Source organism: Somniosus microcephalus, chromosome 3, assembly GCF_052327205.1.
Source record: "Somniosus microcephalus isolate GS21.2 chromosome 3, FLI_Smic_1.0, whole genome shotgun sequence".
Lineage (NCBI taxonomy): Eukaryota > Metazoa > Chordata > Chondrichthyes > Squaliformes > Somniosidae > Somniosus > Somniosus microcephalus.
The window spans coordinates 351,994,859-352,015,166 of NC_140989.1; the positions used below are offsets into that span (position 1 = coordinate 351,994,859).

Here is a 20,308-nt window from a genome sequence, read left to right on the forward strand (position 1 = left end):
AAATTTTGAAATTGTGCCCTGTACACCCAAGTCCAAGTCAAACAATTGTTCAGGCGTATGAAAATAGTGCAGACAGCTACAATTCCAGAGTTTTTGGACACTCAATTAGGAGTCCCAATTTCAAACCTCTGGTCTGATGGATGTTTGAACCTATGTTAAGGAGCAAGTTAGTCAGCTTCAGCCATGACTAGGGAAAAGAACGAGAATGCTGGCTAGTGATGGAATCCCTCCTCCTCCATTTAAGCATGGTTCCTGGTGGACTAGCCAAGAGCAATTGAATATCTACATGCTGGACCATTCCATCTTACTAAAAAAGGAAGAAACAATGAACTTACATTTTTATAACGCCTTTCACATCCTAAGAATGCCCCAAGGTGCTTCGCAGCCACTTAATTACTTTTGAAGTGTAGTCACTGTTGTTATGTAAGAAAACACAGCAGCCAATCCACACACATCCAGGTCTCAAAAATATCAATGATATGTTTTTGGTTGTGTTGAGGGAGCTAAATGTTGGCCAGGACAATCTTGCAAATGCAGCTTTACTAAGGGGGTGATTATAGATGTTCATTCTGAGGGAGGGGCTGACATTGGGAGGAGAAATAAGAAAGCGGATAATGGCCCGGAATTTGCAGTTGTAATGACGGCGAAACTGTCGGCACTCGCTGTCATTAATGTGTAAAACTGACAGCAACTTCTGACACCTGCACATGCGCAGTTAAACACGGAAATCCGCAAGTTGCTGTCAGTGATACCCTGCTCCGCCACAGGATGCACTGTTGCAGTCTTTGCAGATGTAGTCAGCACAGAATCAGTGATTTGATGTGAACTATTCTCTCTGTAAAAACCATTGAAAATGTTAAGCCTTGTTGAATGAGAGGTGTAACTGAGCTTTTAACAATGTACTAAGTCATAATTACTGCTGAACAACCTCTCTGACCCTGAAAAACTAATTTTACAAGTATGGAGTGTCATTCCCTCACAATAACATTTAAAAATTCCATTGTTTTTAAAATAATTTTTTTTAAGTTTGTTTATGATATTTCAGCTTCTACTTTAATCCCATGTTTCTGCCCCAATCTTCACTTCACTTTCTGCAAAATGATTAAAAAGTTAATTATAATCTGTGCATTTTACTTCCTGGTTTGCTGTCTGTGAGAATTCTTCAATCTGATTGGCTGATCAGCCTGCTTGATGATTTCACTGTTGCTGGATGCCACAGATTCAAAGTCACATCAGAAATGGGGAAATCAACACTCTAGAGCCCGCTAAATCTTTGTGGGCAGCTTTTCTCAAGGTCAGCAGCAAGCGTCGCCCCTTTGCCACTGACTGCAAAATTTGGGCCATTGTGATCTTGGATCTCACTAATTCTTGACGTGGTGTTCTTGCACAAGGAAATGGTGCCTCAATGCTTGACCCGAGTTTGTGTTTTACATTTCTGAATGAGAACACACTGTGTCTGTGTTGTGTGCTCAGTTGTGAAAGGCACTGATAGATTGGACTTCAGACAGTCACTGTTTTTTGTTCAGAAACCGTAAGAGGACCAATCTCGGTAATTCTGCATTTTATTGCAGCTCTGTGCCTCACTTGCGCAGTATAGCCAAGAAGGTAACAGATGTCTTGCACTGAAATGTCTGGCAGTACCAATTTGTCACGGACAACTGTCGCTGTACAACAAGAACAAGTTGCAATTAAAAAGGGCCTTTAATGTAGAAAATATCCCATGGTGTTTTACATGGGGGGATGGGGAAGAAGGGAAAAAGTAGATAAGAGGAGTAATGTAGCCGTCAGCAAGCTATGATTTGAGAGTTAGGAGAGGTGGCTGAGAACTCAGTCAAAAGATGGGTTTCAAGATGATTTTTCGAGCTGGGGAAGGGCGAGGTCTTTAGGGAGGGAGTTCCAGACAGTAGGCCATGGCGGCTAAAGGGGAAGGCTCTGCTACCAATGGTGGGACAAAGGGAAAGGGGATGCTTAAAAAGCCAGAGTTGGAAGACCAAAGGCTGCACAAGGGGAATGTAGGGCTGGAGGAGATTGCAGAGGTAGAGTGGGCGGGGGCCATGGAGGGATTTTAAGACAAGAATGGGGCATTTTACATTTAGCTGTACAGCCTTTTGCTTTTTATCACATCCTGCCTTGGGAAAGCTTTTCACGACTGGAAGAATGTGGCTTTATTCATCTTCAATGAATTATAAATAGCAGAACATATTTCAGCAGGTTCTCGCACTACTGGTTGGGGAATAGTTATTCTGGAAGCATTTATGTATATTGTAAATGCTTCTGTGAGGCAAAGCAAGCCAATTTTGCTTCGAGCACTGTAACTGAAAGCTACGACGTGTCTAAAGCAAGCTCAGATTGAATGTCAAGATCTCTCCTCCCCTCTATGGAAAAAATACTTAAGGCTGCGGTAGGAAACTGTCAATCTGGGAATCGAATCCAGTGGGGCCGATTTTCAACTTGTTTACACCATATCTAAGGGGAAAGACTTTCAGGCAGACAGTAATTTAGGCAGCCAGCACTCCCATGAGAAACAGAAACAAAGAAGCCGTATTCCTTCATTTGCTACTGTTGGTAGGCACATCGCTAATATTAAATTCAAAAGATAATGTCTGACAGTTGAGTTGAACAGACTGAAGCTGCTTGTTCCCGCCCACCTAACCTGTCCTCAGGTAAAACATTTTACAGCGGCAGATGCAGTAAGGTATTTCAGGTAACACAGGGATGAAGTGGAGGGGAGCCAGGACTTTCCCTCTATTATTTGACGGAGAATGAAAGTGCAGGAGAGCACTTCCAATGTAACATACTCAAGCATCATGAATGGTACGTTACATTCACTGTTGTTGTTGATGGAGCAGATTGCAGGAGAGTGAGGTCAGTGTGCTTGTTGCCCTGGTTACATTGTTCAAACCTGCTCCCTTATCCCGATGCCAGAAGTTAACAGTGCATTCACAGCACAAATTCAATGTTCTCTGTTATAGGTGCTATATCAATATATAAGTTGTTGATGTGACGTCCCTCAAGGATTTAAACTTGTGGAGTGTAAATCAAGTGTTGGTATCCCTTCCCTTATTTATTTGTATTTATAAAGTACCTCTGGGTGGGGTTCTGTTTGTTACCTTAAAGGTGCTATATAAATGCAAGGTGTTGTTGTAACTGCAGCTTAAATGGGGAATTGCAGCGTGACTGTGCTACAGTTTTGGGCCAGGATCTTCCCCTTCTGCACTGTCGGAGGTGCCGTCTTTCGGATGAGACGTTAAACCGAGGCCCCGTCTGCGCTCTCAGGTGGACGTAAAAGATCCCGGCGGCACTATTTCGAAGAAGAGCAGGGGAGTTATCCCCGGCGTCCTGGGGCCAATATTTATCCCTCAACCAACATAACAAAAACAGATGGTCCGGTCATTATCACATTGCCGTTTGTGGGACCTTGCTGTGTGCAAATTGGCTGCCGCGTTTCCCCACATTACAACAGTGACTCCACTTCAAAAAGTACTTCATTGGCCGTAAAGCGCTTTGAGACGTCCGGTGGTCGTGAAAGGCGCTATATAAATGCAAGTCTTTCTTTCTTTCTGTGCTCCCAGCCCGTTATTTTCTGTCCATTCATTTTAACGAGTGGCAAATCACTGGTTGGGGAATGCAGACACAGAAATTCCTGGGGTCAGTGTGAATGCGTCCTTAGACACACAAAAAGCCAGTTTATCAGTGTCCAAAGGAGCTGCTGTAATGATACTGGCCTGCAGTATGTACTACAGAATCACCAAATGTAAAAGCAACAGAAGGGAGCTCCTACGTGATAGAGGTCATTTGTACATTAATACGCCTTTCTTATTCTGCTATTCTAAGGTTCTCCCGGCCAGCCTCCCATCCTCCATCAACATCAACCCAGCTGAAACTCTGTTGCCTTATCCTAACCTACACCAAGTCCTGTTCACCCATCACCCCTGTCCTCGTTAACCTACATTGGCTCCTGGTCCCCTAATGCCTCAAATTTAAAGTATTCATCCCTGTGTTTAATTCCCTTCATGGCCTCACCCCTCCCTATCTCTGTAACCTCCCCCGGCCCGACAACCCTTTTCCAGAACTCTCTTCTGATTCTGGTCTCTTGTGCATCACTTCCAACCACCGCCCCCGCCCCCCCGCCACCTCCCCATCATTAGCAGTCTGTGCCTTCAGCTGCCTATGAGGACAGATTGAGTAGACTAGGCCTATATTCTCTCGAGTTTAGAAGACTGAGAGCTGATCTCATTGAAACATACAAAATTCTTACAGGGCTTGACAGGGTAGATGCAGGGAGGATGTTTCCCCTGGCTGGGGAGTCTAGAACCAGGGGTCACAGTCTCAGAATAAGGGGTCGGCCATTTAGGACTGAGATAAGGAGAAATTTCTTCACCCAGAGGGTGGTGAATCTTTGGAATTCTCTACCCCAGAGGGCTGTGGAGGCTCAGTCGTTGAGTATATTCAAGACAGAGATCGATAGATTTTTGAATATTAAGGGAATCAAGGGATATCGGGATAGTGCAGGAAAGTGGAGATGAGGTGGAAGATCAGCCATGATCTCATTAAATGGCGGAGCAGGCTCGAAGGGCCAAATGGCCGACTCCTGCTCCTATTTCTTATGTTCTTATATTCTTGGCCCCACTTACTCGAATTCCCTCTCTAAACCTCTCTATCTGTCCAGCTGCCTCTCCTCCTTTAAGACTAACCTTAAAACTCACCTCTTTGACCAAGCTTTTAGTTACCCCATCTAATATCTCTTCCATTGGCTTGGTATCCAACAACAGCAACAACAACTTGCACTTATATAGCACCTTTAACGTAGTAAAACGTCCCAAGACACTTCACAGGAGCGTTATCAGACAGCATTTGACACCAAGCCGCATAAAGAGATATTAGGAGATAGGTTTTAAGGAGCGTCTTAAAGGAGGAGGGAGAGGTAGCGAGGTGGAGAGGTTCAGGGAGAGAATTCCAGAGCTTAGGGCCTCGGCAGCTGAAGGCACGGCCACCAACAGTAGAGCGAAGAAAATCGGGGACGTGCAAGAGACCAGAATTGGAGGAGCGCAAAGATCTCGGAGGGTTGTAGGGCTGGAGGAGACATGATTGAGGCCATGGAGAGATTTGAAAACAAGGATGTGAATTTTTAAATCGAGGCATTGCTGGACCGGGAGACAATGTAGGTCAGCGAGCACAGAGGTAATGGGCGAACGGGACTTGGTGCGAGTTAGGACACGGGCAGCAGAGTTTTGGATGAGCTCAAGTTTACGGAGGGTGCAAGGTGGGAGGCCGGCCAGGACAGCATTGGAATAGCCAAGTTCTGGAGCTAACCAAGGCATGGATGAGGGTTTCAGCAGTAGATGAGCTGAGGCAGGAGTGGAGACGGGCGATGTTACAAGGTGGAAGTAGATCCATTTTATTCCTTATGCCTCTGTGAAGTGCCTTAGGACGTTTTTCTAAGTTAAAGGTGGCATATAAATGCAGACTGTTGCTGTATTTTGGATCTTCGCACAGTTGGGAACTACTGTGCTGATGGTGGTGAGCAGCTCCACTGGAAATGTCACCGTGCTGACCAATCTCTACTGTCAATTCAGGGGCGCCCACTTATACAAAATTTGCTCCCGGGCCAGTGCTGAATTTTGTTGGCTGACAACCAGTAACCTTAATCGGTATCCAGGACCCGCCTGGCTGCGGAAGCTGTGGGATTTTCAATGCAGCTGAACGCTGATCGGTTTCATCAGTAGCGTCACCAGAACAGCAACTAGATGTGTGTAATAACCTGTAACGGTGAACTTCCAGAGGGATGGAAAAGGAAAATTTAAACAGAACCATCCTGTACTAGACTGGAGCTGGGATTTTTTAAATCATGACACATCATTGATTAGAGGAAACATTGATATTACCACCATAATAATTGTGGACGGCCGTGTAAAAGTGTTACACAGCGTAGGATCAGGTGGCTACGGGAAGGGGAACGAGGGTACAGGGGCTTTCATGGGTTACTGATCCGTTTGATCGCTATTTTTGTAGTTCCTAGTGCAAAACCTGATCTCTCATTTTCCTTGTTACATCATTGGTCTGCTCCAAATTACATGCACAGAAACAGGCCATTCGGCCAAACTAGTCTGTGCTGACGTTTATCTTCCACACAAGTCTCCTCCCATTTCAGCATATCTTTCTAGTCCCTTTTCTCTCGTGTACTCGTCTAGGTTCCTTTTGAAAGCAGCTATTTGCCTCAATTACTTCCTGTGGTAGCAAGTTCTACATTCTAACCACTCTCTGAAATTTCTCCTTATTTCCCTATTGGATTTATTAGTAACATCTTGTATTTATGGCCCTTAGTTTTGGATTCTCCCACAAGTGGAGGCCAGCAAGGAGGACATGAGAGAAATTGAGTCGAGAGGTTGCAAATGCATGGATAAGGGTTTAAGTGGGGTGGGGCTATGATCGATGAAGGCAGATCATGTGGAGGTGGAAGTAAGCGGTCTTGGTGATGGATAGGGTGTGGGATACGAAGTTCAACTCTGGGTCAAGTAGGACAGTAATGTTTGCACAGTCCGGTTCAGCTTGAGTGACTGGCAGGGAGGGGGATGAAGTCACTTGCAAGAGAGCAGTGTTAATTGTTAGAAATCATGGCTTCTATCTTTCACACAAAGGGTAGTGGAAATCTGAACTCTCTCCCAAAAAGGCTGTGGATGCTGAGTCAATTGAAATTTTCAAGACTGAGATCGACAGATTTTTGTTAGGTGAGGGTATCAAGGGGCATGGAGAAAAGGCGAGTAAATGAAGTTGAGGTGAGATCTAATAGAATGGTGGATCAGGCTCAAGGGGCTAAATAGGGACATAGGAACAGAAGTAGGCCATTCAGCCCCTCGAGTCTGTTCTGCCATTCATAGAGACCATTGCTGATCTGTATCCTAATTCCATCCACCCGCCTTGACTCCATATCCTTTTATACCCTTGGCAGCAGAAATCTATCAATCTTAGATTTAAAATTATGAACTGAGGTAGCAGCTACTGCTTTTTCTGTGGCATAGTGGTTAGCACTGTTGCCTCACAGCGCCAGGGACCCGGGTTCGAATCCGGCCTCGGGTGACTGTCTGTGTGGAGTTTGCACATTCTCCCCGTGTTTGCGTGGGTTTCCTCCGGGTGCTCCGGTTTCCTCCCACAGTCCAAAGATGTGCGGGTTAGGTTGATTGGCTATGATAAATTGACCCTTAGTGTTAGGGGGTTACGGGGATAGGGTGGGATATGTGTTGGTGTAGGGGTTACAGGGATCGGGTGGGATATGTGTCGGTGCAGGCTCGATGGGCCGAAATGGCCTCTATCTGCACTGTGGGGTTTCTGTGATTCTACCTGTCTTTGTGTGAAGAGGTGTTTCCTAACTTCACTCCTGAATGGCCTTGCTCTGATTTGAAGGTTATGTCCCCTTGTTCTAGACTCCCCCACCAGCGGAAAAAGTTTCTCTATCTACCCTATCAATTCCTTTCAAAATCCTCAATCCAATCACCCCTTAACCTTCTATATTCTAAATGGCCTACTCCTGTTCCTGTGTACCAGGTGTTCTGTTGAAATAAATTTTGACTCATCCATGCCAATGTTAGACAGGCAATCCGACAGTATGAAAGTGATTACGGGGGTCAGGGAAGTGGAAAGAGGTAGAGCTGAGTGTCAGCAGCGTACATATAAGCTGATACAATGCTTGTGGATGCTGTCATTAAGGGGCAGCATATAGATGAGGAAGAGGAGAGAGCTGGATATAGATCCTTGAGGGACTCCAGGGATGACTATGAGAAGCCATTGCTGGCGATTCAATGGCTGTATTCAGACAAATGTAAGAAGTCACACAACACCAGGTTATAGTCCAACAGCTTTATTTGAAATCACAAGCTTTCGGAGCGCTGCTCCTTCGTCAGGTGAAGTGAAGAGTTGCATATAAGCACAGCATATATAGTCAGAGAGCAGTGCCAGATGATTACAGGTAATCTTTCTAACTGCCATTTATCACACCTCGGCAGAGATAATCACAGCAATCACAGGTGTGAATGGTGTCCAAACAGGTCAGTCAGGAAAACGTTACATCAAAGAACAATGAGGTGGGGTCACAAGGGGTCAAATGTTGCAGATGCTGGGATCTGTATGAAAAACAAAAAACAAACAAAAAACTATTTTTTTGCTGGAAATCACAGCAGGTCCGGCCGCATCTGTGTAGAGAGACCAAGCCAACGATGACTCGAGTCTGGATGACTCTACGTCAGGTGGGGTTACATGTAGCGTGACATGAACCCAAGATCCCGGTTGAGGCCGTCCTCATGAGTGCGGAACTTGGAACTTTCTGCTCGACGATTTTGCGTTGTCGTGTGCCTCGAAGGCCGCCTTGGAGAATGCTTACCTGAAGATCAGAGGCTGAATGTCCTTGACTGCTGAAGTGTTCCCCGACTGGGAGGGAACACTCCTGCCTGGTGATTGTTGTGCGGTGTCCGTTCATCCGTTGTCGCAGTGTCTGCATGGTTTCGCCGATGTACCATGCTCCGGGGCATCCTTTCCTGCAACGTATGAGGTAGACAACGTTGGCTGAGTCACATGAGTATGTACCATGTACCTGGTGGGTGGTGTCCTCACGTGTGATGATGGTATCTGTGTTGATGATCTGGCATGTCTTGCAGAGGTTGCCGTGGCAGAGTTGTGTCGTGTCGTGGTCGCTGTTCTCCTGAAAGCTGGGTAATTTGCTGCGAACGATGGTCTGTTTGAGGTTAGGCGGCTGTTTGAAGGCGAGTAGTGGAGGCGTGGGGATGGCCTTAGTGAGGTGTTCGTCGTCATCGATGACATGTTGAAGACTGCGAAGAACATGGCGTAGTTTCTCCACATCATGTATTCAGACAGGTAGGAAATGGAACTACAAGAGGGCAAACCCACACAGCTGGACAACAGGAGAGAGATGATGTTGTAGAATGATCAACCATATCAAATGTTGCAGAGAGCAGCATAGAGGTTGGACTGAAGAGATTTCAACAGGTAGTTTTGGAAGAGATGGGCAAGAAGCCTCTCTCTTCCCGGCCACACTAATATTGTGCCCCCATCTCTGCATCTCTTTCCTGTATTCTCTTCCTGTAGGTCATGTTTCTCTCCCTGCTCACCCCAAGGCCCCATTGTTGTGCTGCTGTAGCAATGTGTTTCCTTGCTAAGAACAGCTAGCTGCCCCTTTCAGGAAACAAAACATTAATTTTAGTTTTTCCTCATGTCGCCTTTGGTTCTTCTGCCAATCACCTTAATTCTGTGTCCTCTGGTTCAGAAATGATTGCTTCTCAATTAAGAGGAACATTGTTGTATTTTAAGGGTACTGAAGCAGCCCTTACCAAAGTCACAAATGACATTCTTTGTGGCTGTGATAAACTATCCCTCCAGTGTCAGTGTCAGCTGTGGCTCAGTGGGTAGCACTCTCACCTCTGAGTCAGAAGGTTGTGGGTTCAAATCCCACTCCAGGGACTTGAGCACAAAAATCTAGGCTGACACTGCAGTGCTGAGGGAGTGCTGCACTGTTGGAGGTGCCGTCTTTCGGATAAGACGTTAAACTGAGGCCCCATCTGCTTTCTCAGGTGGACGTAAAAGATCCCATGGCACTATTTCGAAGAAGAGCAGGGGAGTTATCCCCAGTGTCCTGACCAATATTTATCTCTCAATCAATATAACAAAAACAGATTATCTGGTCATTATCACATTGCTGTTTGTGAGAGCTTGCTGTGTGCAAATTGGCAGCCGCGTTTCAACAGTGACTACACTCCAAAAGTACTTCATTGGCTGTAAAGTGCTTTGAGATGTCCGGTGGTCGTGAAAGGCGCTATATAAATGCAATCTTTCTTTTTCTCTCCTCATCCTTCTCGACCTATCTGCAGCCTTCAACACAGTTGACCACACCATCCCCCTCCAACGCCTCTCCTCCGTCATCCAGCTGGGTGGAACTGCCCTTGCTTGGTTCCATTCTTATCTATCGAATCGTAGCCAGAGAATCATCTGCAATGGCTTCTCTTCTCGCTCCCGCACCATTACCTCTGGAGTCCCCCAAGGATCTATCCTTGGCCCTCTCCTATTTCTCAGCTACATAGAATCATAGAATGGTTACAGCACAGAAGGAGGCCATTCGGCCTGTCGAGCCCATGCCAGCTCTCTGCAAGAGCACTTCAGCTAGCCCCACTCCCCTGTCCTTTCCCTGTAGCCCTGCAAAAAAATTTCCTTCAGGTACTTATCCAATTCCCTTTTGAAAGCTGCGATTGAGTCTGCCTCCACCACCCTTTCAGGCAGTGCATTCCAGATCCTAACCACTCGCTGCGTAAAAAAGTTTTTCCTCATGTCGCCTTTGGTTCTTCTGCCAATCACCTTAATTCTGTGTCCTCTGGTTCTCGACCCTTCTGCCAATGGGAACAGTTTCTCTCTATTTACTCTGTCTAGACCCCTCATGATTTTGAACACCTCTATCAAATCTCCTCTCAACCTTCTCTGCTCCAAGGAGAACAACCCCAGCTTCTCCAGTCTAGCCACGTAACTGAAGTCCCTTATCCCTGGAACCATTCTTGTAAATCTTTTCTGCACCCTCTCTAAGGCCTTCACATCCTTCCTAAAGTGCGGTGCCCAGAATTGGACACAATACCCCAGTTGAGGCTGAACCAGTGTTTTATAAAGGTTCATCATACCTTCCTTGCTTTTGTACTCTATGCCTCTATTTATGAAGCCCAGGATCCCGTATGCTTTTTTAACTGCTTTCTCAACCTGTCCTGCCACCTTCAATGATTAGTCCACATATACCAAGTCTCTCTGTTCATGCACCCCCTTTAGAATTGTATCCTTTAGTTTTATTGCCTCTCCTCGTTCTTCCTACCAAAATGTATCACTTTTCTGCGTTAAATTTCATTTGCCACGTGTCCGCCCATTCCACCAGCCTGTCTATGTCTTCTTGAAGACTATCACTATCCTCCTCATTGTTCACTATACTTCCAAGTTTTGTGTCATCTGCAAATTTTCAAATTGTGCCCTGTACACCCAAGTCTAAGTCATTTATATATCAAGAAAAGCAGTGGCCCAATACTGACCCCTGAGGAACACCACTGTATACCTTCCTGCAGTCCGAAAAACAACCGTTCACCACTACTCTGTGTTTCCTGTCACTTAGCCAATTTCGTATCCATCCTGCCACTGTCCCTTTTATTCCATGGGCTTCAAATTTGCTGGCAAGCCTATTATGCCTTCTTCTTTTTCTTCTGCAGTCCCTCGAAGCCGAGGATGACTTGCTTCCACATTAAAAATGAGTTCTCAGGTGACTGATGAGTCCAATGCAGGACCTACATTCTCTGTCACAGGTGGGGCAGATGGTGGTTGAAGGGGCGGGTGGGTGAGGTGCTTGGGCTGACATGCACTCCTTGCGCTTGGCTTCCGCTTGCTCCCGGTGAAGAGACTCGAGGTGTTCGGCGCCTTCCCGGATGCTTCTCCTCCACTTTGTGCAGTCTTGGGCCAGGGATTCCCAGGTGTCGGTGGGGATGTTACACTTTTCCCAAGGAGGATTTGAGAGTGTCCTTGAAGCTTTTCCTCTGCCCACCTGGGGCTCTCTTGCCGTGTCGGAGCTCCGAGTAGAGCGCTTGTTTTGGGAGTCTCGTATCGGGCATGCGGACGATGTGACCCGTCCATCGGAGCTGATCAAGCGTGGTCAAAGCTTCGATGCTGGGGATGTTGGCCTGAGTGAGAACACCGACTTTGGTGCGCCTATCCTGCCAATGGATTTCCAGGATTTTGCGGAAGCAACGTTGGTGGTACCTCAATTTCAATTTTATTGGTCACATAACTAAATACAAGAAGTGTAATCTAGTCAGTGAAATGCTTTTTTCTTGACGAGCCGAGAGCACCAAGCAGCAAGAACACAGCTGCCTGGTACGCACAGAGCTCGCAAGGACGGCAGCCATCTTCATCGGCGCCATCACAAAAAAACACATACCGACATATACACGCATACATACTTTAAATATAAATAAAGCAGACATTAAATAAATAAAAGACATAAAAAAGACAGCACATAAAATGAACAAGCAATAATGTAAAAAAAGTAATTTCTACATTAATTACATTGATATTTCTACCCAGGCTTCTAGAATAATCTCTGGTTACAGGGTAGCCGCACTGGGAGAGCATTGTGAGGAACTCACAACTTATAATTAAATAAATTTAATTAATTAATAATTAATAATTAAATAAAATTAAATAAATAAAGTGCCCCCTCAGTCTTTCTCCAGTGCTTTGAGGTGCCTGCTGTAAAATGGTCCATGTCTCTGAGGCATACAGCAGGGCGGGTATCACTACTGCCCTGTAGACCATGAGCTTGGTGCCAGGTTTGAGGTCTTGGTCTTCAAACACTCTCTTCCTCAGGCGACCGAAGGCTGCACTGGCAAACTGAAGGCGGTGTTGCTGGCAAGCCTCTTATGTAGCACTTTATCAAACGCCTTTTGGAAGTCCAGGTACACCACATCAACCGCATTGCCCTCATCAACCCTCTTCTGTTATCTCATCAAAAAACTCAATCAAGTTAGCCCCTTGCTGCCCCTCGGCGGTATCATCTGAAAACACAGCGTCAGTTTCCACGTGTACGCAGACGACACTCAGCTCTACCTCACCACCACCTCTCTGGACCCCTCCAATATCTCCAATTTGTCACAGTGCTTGTCTGACATCCAATATTGGATGAGAAGAAATTTCCTCCAACTAAATATTGGGAAGACTGGTGCCATTGTCTTTGGTCCCCGCCACAAACTCCCTTCCTTGGCCACCGCTTCCATCCCTGGCAACTGTCTGAAGCTGAGCCAGACTGTTCACAACCTTGGTGTTGTGTTTGACCCTGAGATAAGCTTCCAACCACATATCCGCTCCATCACCAAGACTGCCTACTTCCACCTCCATCACATCGCCTGACTCCGACCCTGCCTCAGCTCATCTGTTGGTGAAACCCTTATCCATGCCTTTGTTACCTCTAGACTTGACTATTCCAATGGTCTCCTGGCCCGCCTCCCATCTTCCACCCTACATAAACTTGAGCTGATCGAAAACTCTGCTGCCCGTGTCCTAACTCGCACCAAGTCCCGTTCAACCATCACCCCTGTGCTTTGTGACCTACACTGGCTCCCGAGCTGACAACGCCGCAATTTTTAAATCCTCATCCTTGCTTTCAAATCCCTCTATGGCCTCTCCCCTCCCGATCTCTGTAGCCTCCTCCAGCCCTACAAGCCTTCACGATATCTGCGCTCCTCCAGTTCTGGCCTCTTGAGCATCCCTGATTTTAACTGCTGTAAATTGGTGGCCTAGCTGCCTAAGCCCTGAACTCTGGAATCACCTCCCTAAACCTCTCCCTCTCCTCTTTTAAGATGCTCCTTAAAACCTGCCTCTTTGACCAAGCTTTTGGTCACCTCTCCTGATATCTCTTTCTGCGGCTGGACGTCAAAAATGTTTTTTTATTGATATCGCTCTTGTTACGCGCCTTGGGACGTTTTTTTCGCGACGTTAAATGCGCTCTATAAATGTAAGACGTTGTTGTTGTTGTTGTCGTCGGACGCACGAAATGAAACTCGAGTCTCGGTCCAGATGAATGCAAAATCGAGCTTTGAGCACAAATCGCCTGCGGTGCGACAACTATTGGTGGGAAACGGTGTCCTGTGGAAGAACAATGAGAGTCCGCATTGGGAGTTTTGAGGCGTCCCGCTCGCCGTACGGGCTGACGTATCAGGTGACCGGCCGTGGGTTTATAAAAGGAGGCCGCAGGCGCGGCGTGTCACTGACTTCCGACAAGGCAAGATGGCGTCCGGTAGTCGGTAAGCGGCGGTGGCGCTGTGACGAACCAAATTTTTTTGTGCTCCTTCTTCCTCCTCACCGGGGCTATTTTCAATATCAATGACATACTTGCATCAGCGTGATGTAGGGAGTCAGCGGTGGCCGAGGAAGACGGTGCCGCCGGAGTTTTCACAGGAGCGGAGTTGGTGAGAGAGGGTGGGGGTGGGGTTTCTGCCGTCGGGTGGTTGGTTGCCGGCGGGCGGGGAGCGGGGGGTGCGCGCGATCCGTCTCGCGGCAGATCGAGAGTTCGCCAGCGCGCGCGTGCGCGACGCCCCCCCCCCCCCCCCAAAACCCCTCCGACCTACAGTGCGCGTGCGCAGGAGGCTGGGGGGTGGGGTTTATTGCTATTAAAATCCCGATCTCCTTTGTCTCCGCTCGCACGCTTTTTCACTCACTCACTCCTCTCCCCGGCACGGCCCATTCCACTCTCGATAGCAAAATCCTCATCCAGATGTTTTCAAATCCCGCTATGGCCTCTCCCCTCCCGATCTTTGTAGTCTCCTCCAGCCCTACAAGCCTTCGCGATATCTGCGCTCCCAGTTCTGGCCCCTTGAGCACCCCCTGATTTTAACTGCTTCACCATTGGTGGCCTAAGCCCTGAACTCTGCAATCCCCTCCCTAAACCTGTCCCCTCCTCTTTTTAAGGTGCTCCTTAAAACCTGCCTCTTTGACCAAGCTTTTGGACTCGCCTGAAACGCTGACTCTATTTTCTCTCCACGGATGTTGCCTGGCCTGCTGAGTTTTTCCAGCATTTTCTGTTATTTCCAATTCCACTCTCCTCTCCTAAAACCAAATCTCCTCCCCTCCCCCCCCCCCCCCCCCCCCCCAAAAAAAAATCCCTGGAGTGGTGGTGAGGTCCCATATGATTTGAACAGACCCCACGTGTTCTGTCCCTCTATCCCCCTCCCTCTGTGCTTTTGTCTCAATGGCTGGGGGAGTCCAGAACCAGTGGTCACAGTCTAAGGATAAGGGGTAAGCCATTTAGGACTGATGAGGAATTTCTTCACCCAGAGAGTGGTGAACCTGTGGAATTCTCTGCCACAGAAGGCAGTAGAGGCCAATTCATTGACTATATTCAAGAAGGTGAGAAGGCAGGGACAGGGTACTGAATTTGGATGATCAGCCATGATTGCATTGAATGGCAGAGCAGGCTCGAGGGGCTGAATGGCCTACTCCTGCTCCTATCTTCTATGTTTCAATCCCAGCAGTGGGGAAGCTTTTTGTTTTGCAAACCACCTGGGGTGGGGTGGGTGGGTTATCACCGCAGCCAGTGCAAAGTTAACCCTGGCTTTCACAGTTGGCATTGTGAAGCTTTTGCCAATTCTGTCATCATGGGCCCCCCCCCTCACTCCCATTTAGGAACAGGAGTAGGCCATTAAGCCCCTCAAGCCTGTTCTGCCATTCAATGTGACCATGACCTGATCTGCAACCTAACTCCATATACCTGCTGTTGCAACCATATCCCTTAATGCCTTTGGTTAACAAAAATCTATCAGATTTAAAATTAACAATTGATCCAGCATCAATTGCTGTTTGTGGAAGAGAGTTCCAAACGTCTACCAACCTTTGTGTAGAAGTGTTTCCTAATTTCAGTCCTGAAAGGTCTGGCTCTAAATTTTAGACTATGTCCCCTCGTACTAGAATCCTCAACCAGCAGAGGTAGGGTGGATAGAAAGAAACTATCTGTTCCCCTTAATATCTTAAACCTCGATCAGATCGCCACTTAACCATTTAAATTCTAGGGAATGCAATCCTAATTTGTTTAAAATCTCAACTTTAAACTGGTTTTATTCGGGTGCTTTGCAACGTTGATTTGTGTGCAATTCTATATGTTGTAATGATAACAATAGCTGACGAGGGTGAAATGAAAGCAGTGGGGAGAGGACTGACTGACTGACTGTATTGTGAAGTCATAACTGGTGTCACTTTTAATGCAGTGTTTCAAGTGTAGTTTTGAGTTTAATGTGCGCCTGTTTATCCTGCATGAGTTCTGCAGGAAAGCAATAGGTGCAATAATAAAAAGATAGGAAGCCAATGAAGATTCACTGATTCCTGGGATGGAGATAGTGTCCTATGAGAAGAGATTAAGTAGACTAGGCCTATATTCCCTAGAGTTTAAAAGAATGAGAGGGGATCTCAGAAAAATATAAAATTCTCAAGAGGCTTGACAGGGTAGATGCAGGGAGGATGTTTCCCCTGGCTGGGGAGTCTAGAACCAGGGGTCACAGTCTCAGAATAAAGGGGTCGGCCATTTAGGACTGATGAGAAATTTCTTCACCTCCAAAGGCTTGTGAATCTTTGGAATTCTCTACCTCCAAGGTGTGGAGGCTCAGTTGTTGAATACATTCAAGACACAGATCGATAGATTTTTGGATACTAAGGGAATCGAGGGATATGGGATCGTGCGGGAAGGTGGAGTTGTGGTCGAAGATCAGCCATGATCGTATTGAATGGCGGAGCAGGCTTGAGAAGCCGAATAGCACATTCCTGCTCCTAATTCTTATGATCTTTTGATTTCAAATCATGCAATTTACACCACAGCAAGGAGGCCATTTCAACTAGGTTTACAACCGGACCTGTGTGTTCTATTCCCATATTGATTTGTGTATTAATGTATGTCAAGATGAAGTTTATATTAGTCTTAAGACTGCACATCCTGTTCTATGATCCAGTGAGGGATGGGGAGGATGAAGTGGCAAAAAAGGCAGGCTATTATTTTAGTGCAGGTAGTATTGGCTGCAACACTTTTTTGGGATGACTAGAAACTGCTGGAGCTTTTCATGATCTCATCAGACACGGCTGCAAGAGCTGAGGGGAGGTGAATGTAGCTGCTCTCGACACCTAGTGTGGCACCAAGGAGCCCCTAGGTAAACTAAAGTCAGTGGGGGTTGAAGGGAAGACTATCAAGTGGCTGAAGTTATACTGAGCCCAAAGGCAGATGGTCCTGTTCTGGCCAATCACCACAACCCTAGGATATTTTGCTGGAGTTCCTCAGGCTAGCTTTATTGGCATAATAACAATCTTCAGCAACTTCTTCAATGATCTTCCCTCAGGAGTGAGTGCTGATGTTTCGAGTGTGTTTAACTCCATCCGCAACTCCTTTGGTAATGCAGCAGCCCGTGCTGACCTAGTGCGGGGCTTTGACGACTTATAAGTTGCCAGTGGTGAGTGTACATTAATTGCAAGCATTCAATAGAGAGCTGGAGGAGTTCCTGCAAGTGGAAGATAACACGTTATAGAAGATAGTTGGGTTGACAGGGATAATGAGTGGTACCTGTTGTAGTTTTCTGGAGCTTACTTGATTGTCTACAAGGGCTTAAGAGAAGAAATTGAGGTTTCTGTTTTAATCAGATTGTGTGGCAGTGTTTGGGGATGAGGTGTGGATGGTTCTAATGGTGTGTGTTGGCTTGATGGACCAGCTGGTCTTTTCCTGACTTTTTTTGTATGTTCATAACTTAGCTTGAGCTGGCAAGTTGCAAATGTTTGTGCCTCATGTGCCAGCCAATGAATCTCCCAACAACAGAAAGCCATTGCGAAGTCCTCTACCATCAACATCTTTGGAGGCTACCACTGATGAGCTTAGCTATAGTAGCCAAATCAACACCATGACTACAAGTTTAGAACAAGGCTGGGTACTTTGCTATGAGTGTTGGGCTGTTTGGTCAGGAGATAAGCCATCATGACCAATGTTCCCTCTTTTTTTTTTGTGTGTGATCCCTTTAAAATTGCTGCAGTGGCCATGCATGGGCAGCAACTCTTCCAGCTTCCTGTAGTTACTAATCAATCCAGTAGGGAAATAGAGAAATGTCTTTTCTCCGTTTAAAATGTGGAACCCGTTACCACAGGAAGTAGTTGAGGGAAATAGCTTAGATGCTTTCAAAGGGAAATGTGATGAATACATGAAATAAAAGGGCTGAATGGCCTGTTTCTATGCTGTATATTCTATGCAATTCACTAAGCTTAATTGGACAGCAACCTTCAGCCTTGTAACCTCTACTATCATATGAATGCCATCATGTCCAAATTTCCATCTAAGTCACATCCAAGATCTCCGCTCCTTCATTGCTGAGCCTAAACCTGGAACCCCCCCACCTAATGCTATTGTTGGAGCAGAGCACCATCATGTGACGTGCACCACCACCATCTTGATGACTCGTGATGGGCAATAATTGTCTCCATGCCTGCATTGCCCACACCCTGTGACCTAACTAAAAATCAGAATTCCTTAACTTTTGTTAAACTTAGAATGTACTCCCATTCATTTCCTGTAGACAGTATTTATATATTGCCATTTTACAGTAAGATAAATGATTGCCATTGGTGTGCCACTAAGTTATTAAAAATAAGGGGTGTGGCACCCTGTCCTTTTTGCTTGGAAGAAAATAAACATCTAACCAGATCCACTTATGTCTAGTTTGAAAGGCAGACTTGCATTTTTCCCCATCTTAGAATTGCTGACTTGTGATTGGGTACGGTAGCAGTCCTTTATTAATTTTTTCATGTTTGAGTTCCACCAAGAGTGTTGATGGGGCTGTTTGACCATGGATGGCATCAGAGCTGAGCCCCCTGCCAGCCTTGCTTGATGTCTACACACATACTCTTTCTAGCAGAGGTCACAGAATAGTGATCAGGAATGGGTGACCCCCCCCCCCCCCCCCCCCCAAAAGCAGACAGCCTGTATGTCACTACTACACTTGGCCTTGCCTTTATCCATTTGTCCAACAGGAGTGAAGATTTGCTTTGTACAGGAAACTTTGTGCTATCCGGCACCCACGGGACCGAGCTACTGCCGTACCTTCCAGAGTTAATGTTGAGAGATATGGAGATTCTTATCTCCGTATTTGACAACAAACACTGTGTTGCTTAGCAACAGCTTCTAAACACTTGGGTGTGGCCCTAAAGCTCTGTAGCTGAAGCTGTTGCTATAGCTACAGACCTTGCACAGCTTGACTGTTCAAACAAAGCAAAAAAAACAAACAAAAAATAAAAAACGGCTGCTGATTTTTGCCAGTGGCTCCAGATTGCCGGATAGCTCACCTCCAGATAGCACAAAGTTTCCTGTAACTTCTTATCCCTGCATCCTATGCCAATGCTGCTCTATAAATGGCCATTAAGTAGTGAGAGGGACCTGAAATGTATCCTTGTAGTGGTTCGTGTAAATCGCCACTATATAAGAGTTTAGCTTCGACGAACTATAAATAAGTTTATTTACCAGAACAGGATAATACAGCAGGTAAGGTAGCTGGTAAGATGGCTGACTGCAAGAGCACCATATTGTAGATCACAGGATAATTACAGCAGGTAAGGTGGCTAACTGCAGGAACACCATGTTGTAGGTCTTACGGTAAGTAAGATAGCAGGTAAGATGGCTGACTGCAGGAGCACCATGTTGTAGACCTTGTCCCAGCGGGGACACCCCAAGGACTATGTTCCCAGTCCCGTGGGGAGCCTCCTGACCTCCTCACACTCGGCTCTATATTCCCAACGTCACGTGACCGCGTCATGACGTCAGCACGTTCACGTGCGCTTAGGCGGTCACGTGACCTGCGCCGTTGTCAGTGCATCTCCCCGTTACGGAGGCTGGCCTTTAAGGCCGAGGTTACTAGGCCGGGCTGTGCCAGTACTTGCCGCGGGAGCGGAGAATCCCTTCGCTCCCGCTTGCCGGCGGATGCAGCCGAAGTCTCGATAGGCCGGACTATGCCGGCGGCCGTCTTGGAAGCCCGAATCGGGCCGGCGGCCAGTGCGTATGCGTCGTGTGACGTCAGCGCGTTAGGTCGGCGGCCGACGCGCATGCGTCACGTAATGCGTGACATCAGCGCGTTAGGTCGCCTCTTTAACTTATCTGTTGGGCCGTTGCCCCTTAAAGAGGCAACAGCCCTAACTGGTAAGTTATACAATTAAGTAAATTAAGTACATAGTTAGGTAAGTTATACATACATAAATAAGTTAAGTTAAAGGGAATTATGTATATATCTCAATGTAAAAGACAACCATTGGGACCGCCACACAGGCCCCCCCCAGAATTCGCTTTAACGAAAGTCCAAGAATGAAATAGTCTGACGAGCTGGTAGTTACAGCGGTCATGCTGTCTCGACTTAGTAGACGAGGTATAAAAATACTGCTCGTAAGCGGATCCTTACGCGCGTCATGGCGAATAAAACGTATCCGTCAGGCAAAGGACCATAGAGACGTGCGAAACAGCAGGCCTTATCAGAGTGACGGGCAGATTGGGCGGACGCGGGCGATGTCTCCGTTGACTGGTGAGCGAAACCTTCAGGAGGCTGGAACGCACGGAACAGTGCGTGCCATAATGCTACAACATGAACAGAACGGAGGGTGAAGAGTTGCTGTGTTGATCTGTGATCAGAGCAACTTTCACGTGTTGATCGCGACCGCAGGATGCCCGTTAGACCCGTCCTTGATGTATGCAGCTTCAATAGACATTTGCATTTGTTAAAAGGGAAAA

The 20,308-nt window shown here is 46.7% G+C and overlaps 1 protein-coding gene across 2 annotated transcripts in view; it reads left to right on the forward strand.

Moving 5' to 3' along the window:
* Positions 1 to 13,723: 13,723 nt before the first annotated feature.
* The window catches only part of gtf2b (general transcription factor IIB), a 35,864-nt gene continuing 29,279 nt past the window's right edge, over positions 13,724 to 20,308 (forward strand). Inside the window, exon 1 of one of the 2 annotated variants that reach the window (XM_085983411.1) lies at positions 13,724 to 13,823. In XM_085983411.1, the coding sequence (XP_085839537.1) occupies positions 13,807 to 13,823 (17 nt within the window). In that variant the 5' untranslated portion in view covers positions 13,724 to 13,806. Of the gene's footprint in view, positions 13,824 to 13,887; positions 13,989 to 20,308 lie in introns of those variants that run through there. The other variant, XM_085983410.1, reaches the window with a different exon arrangement.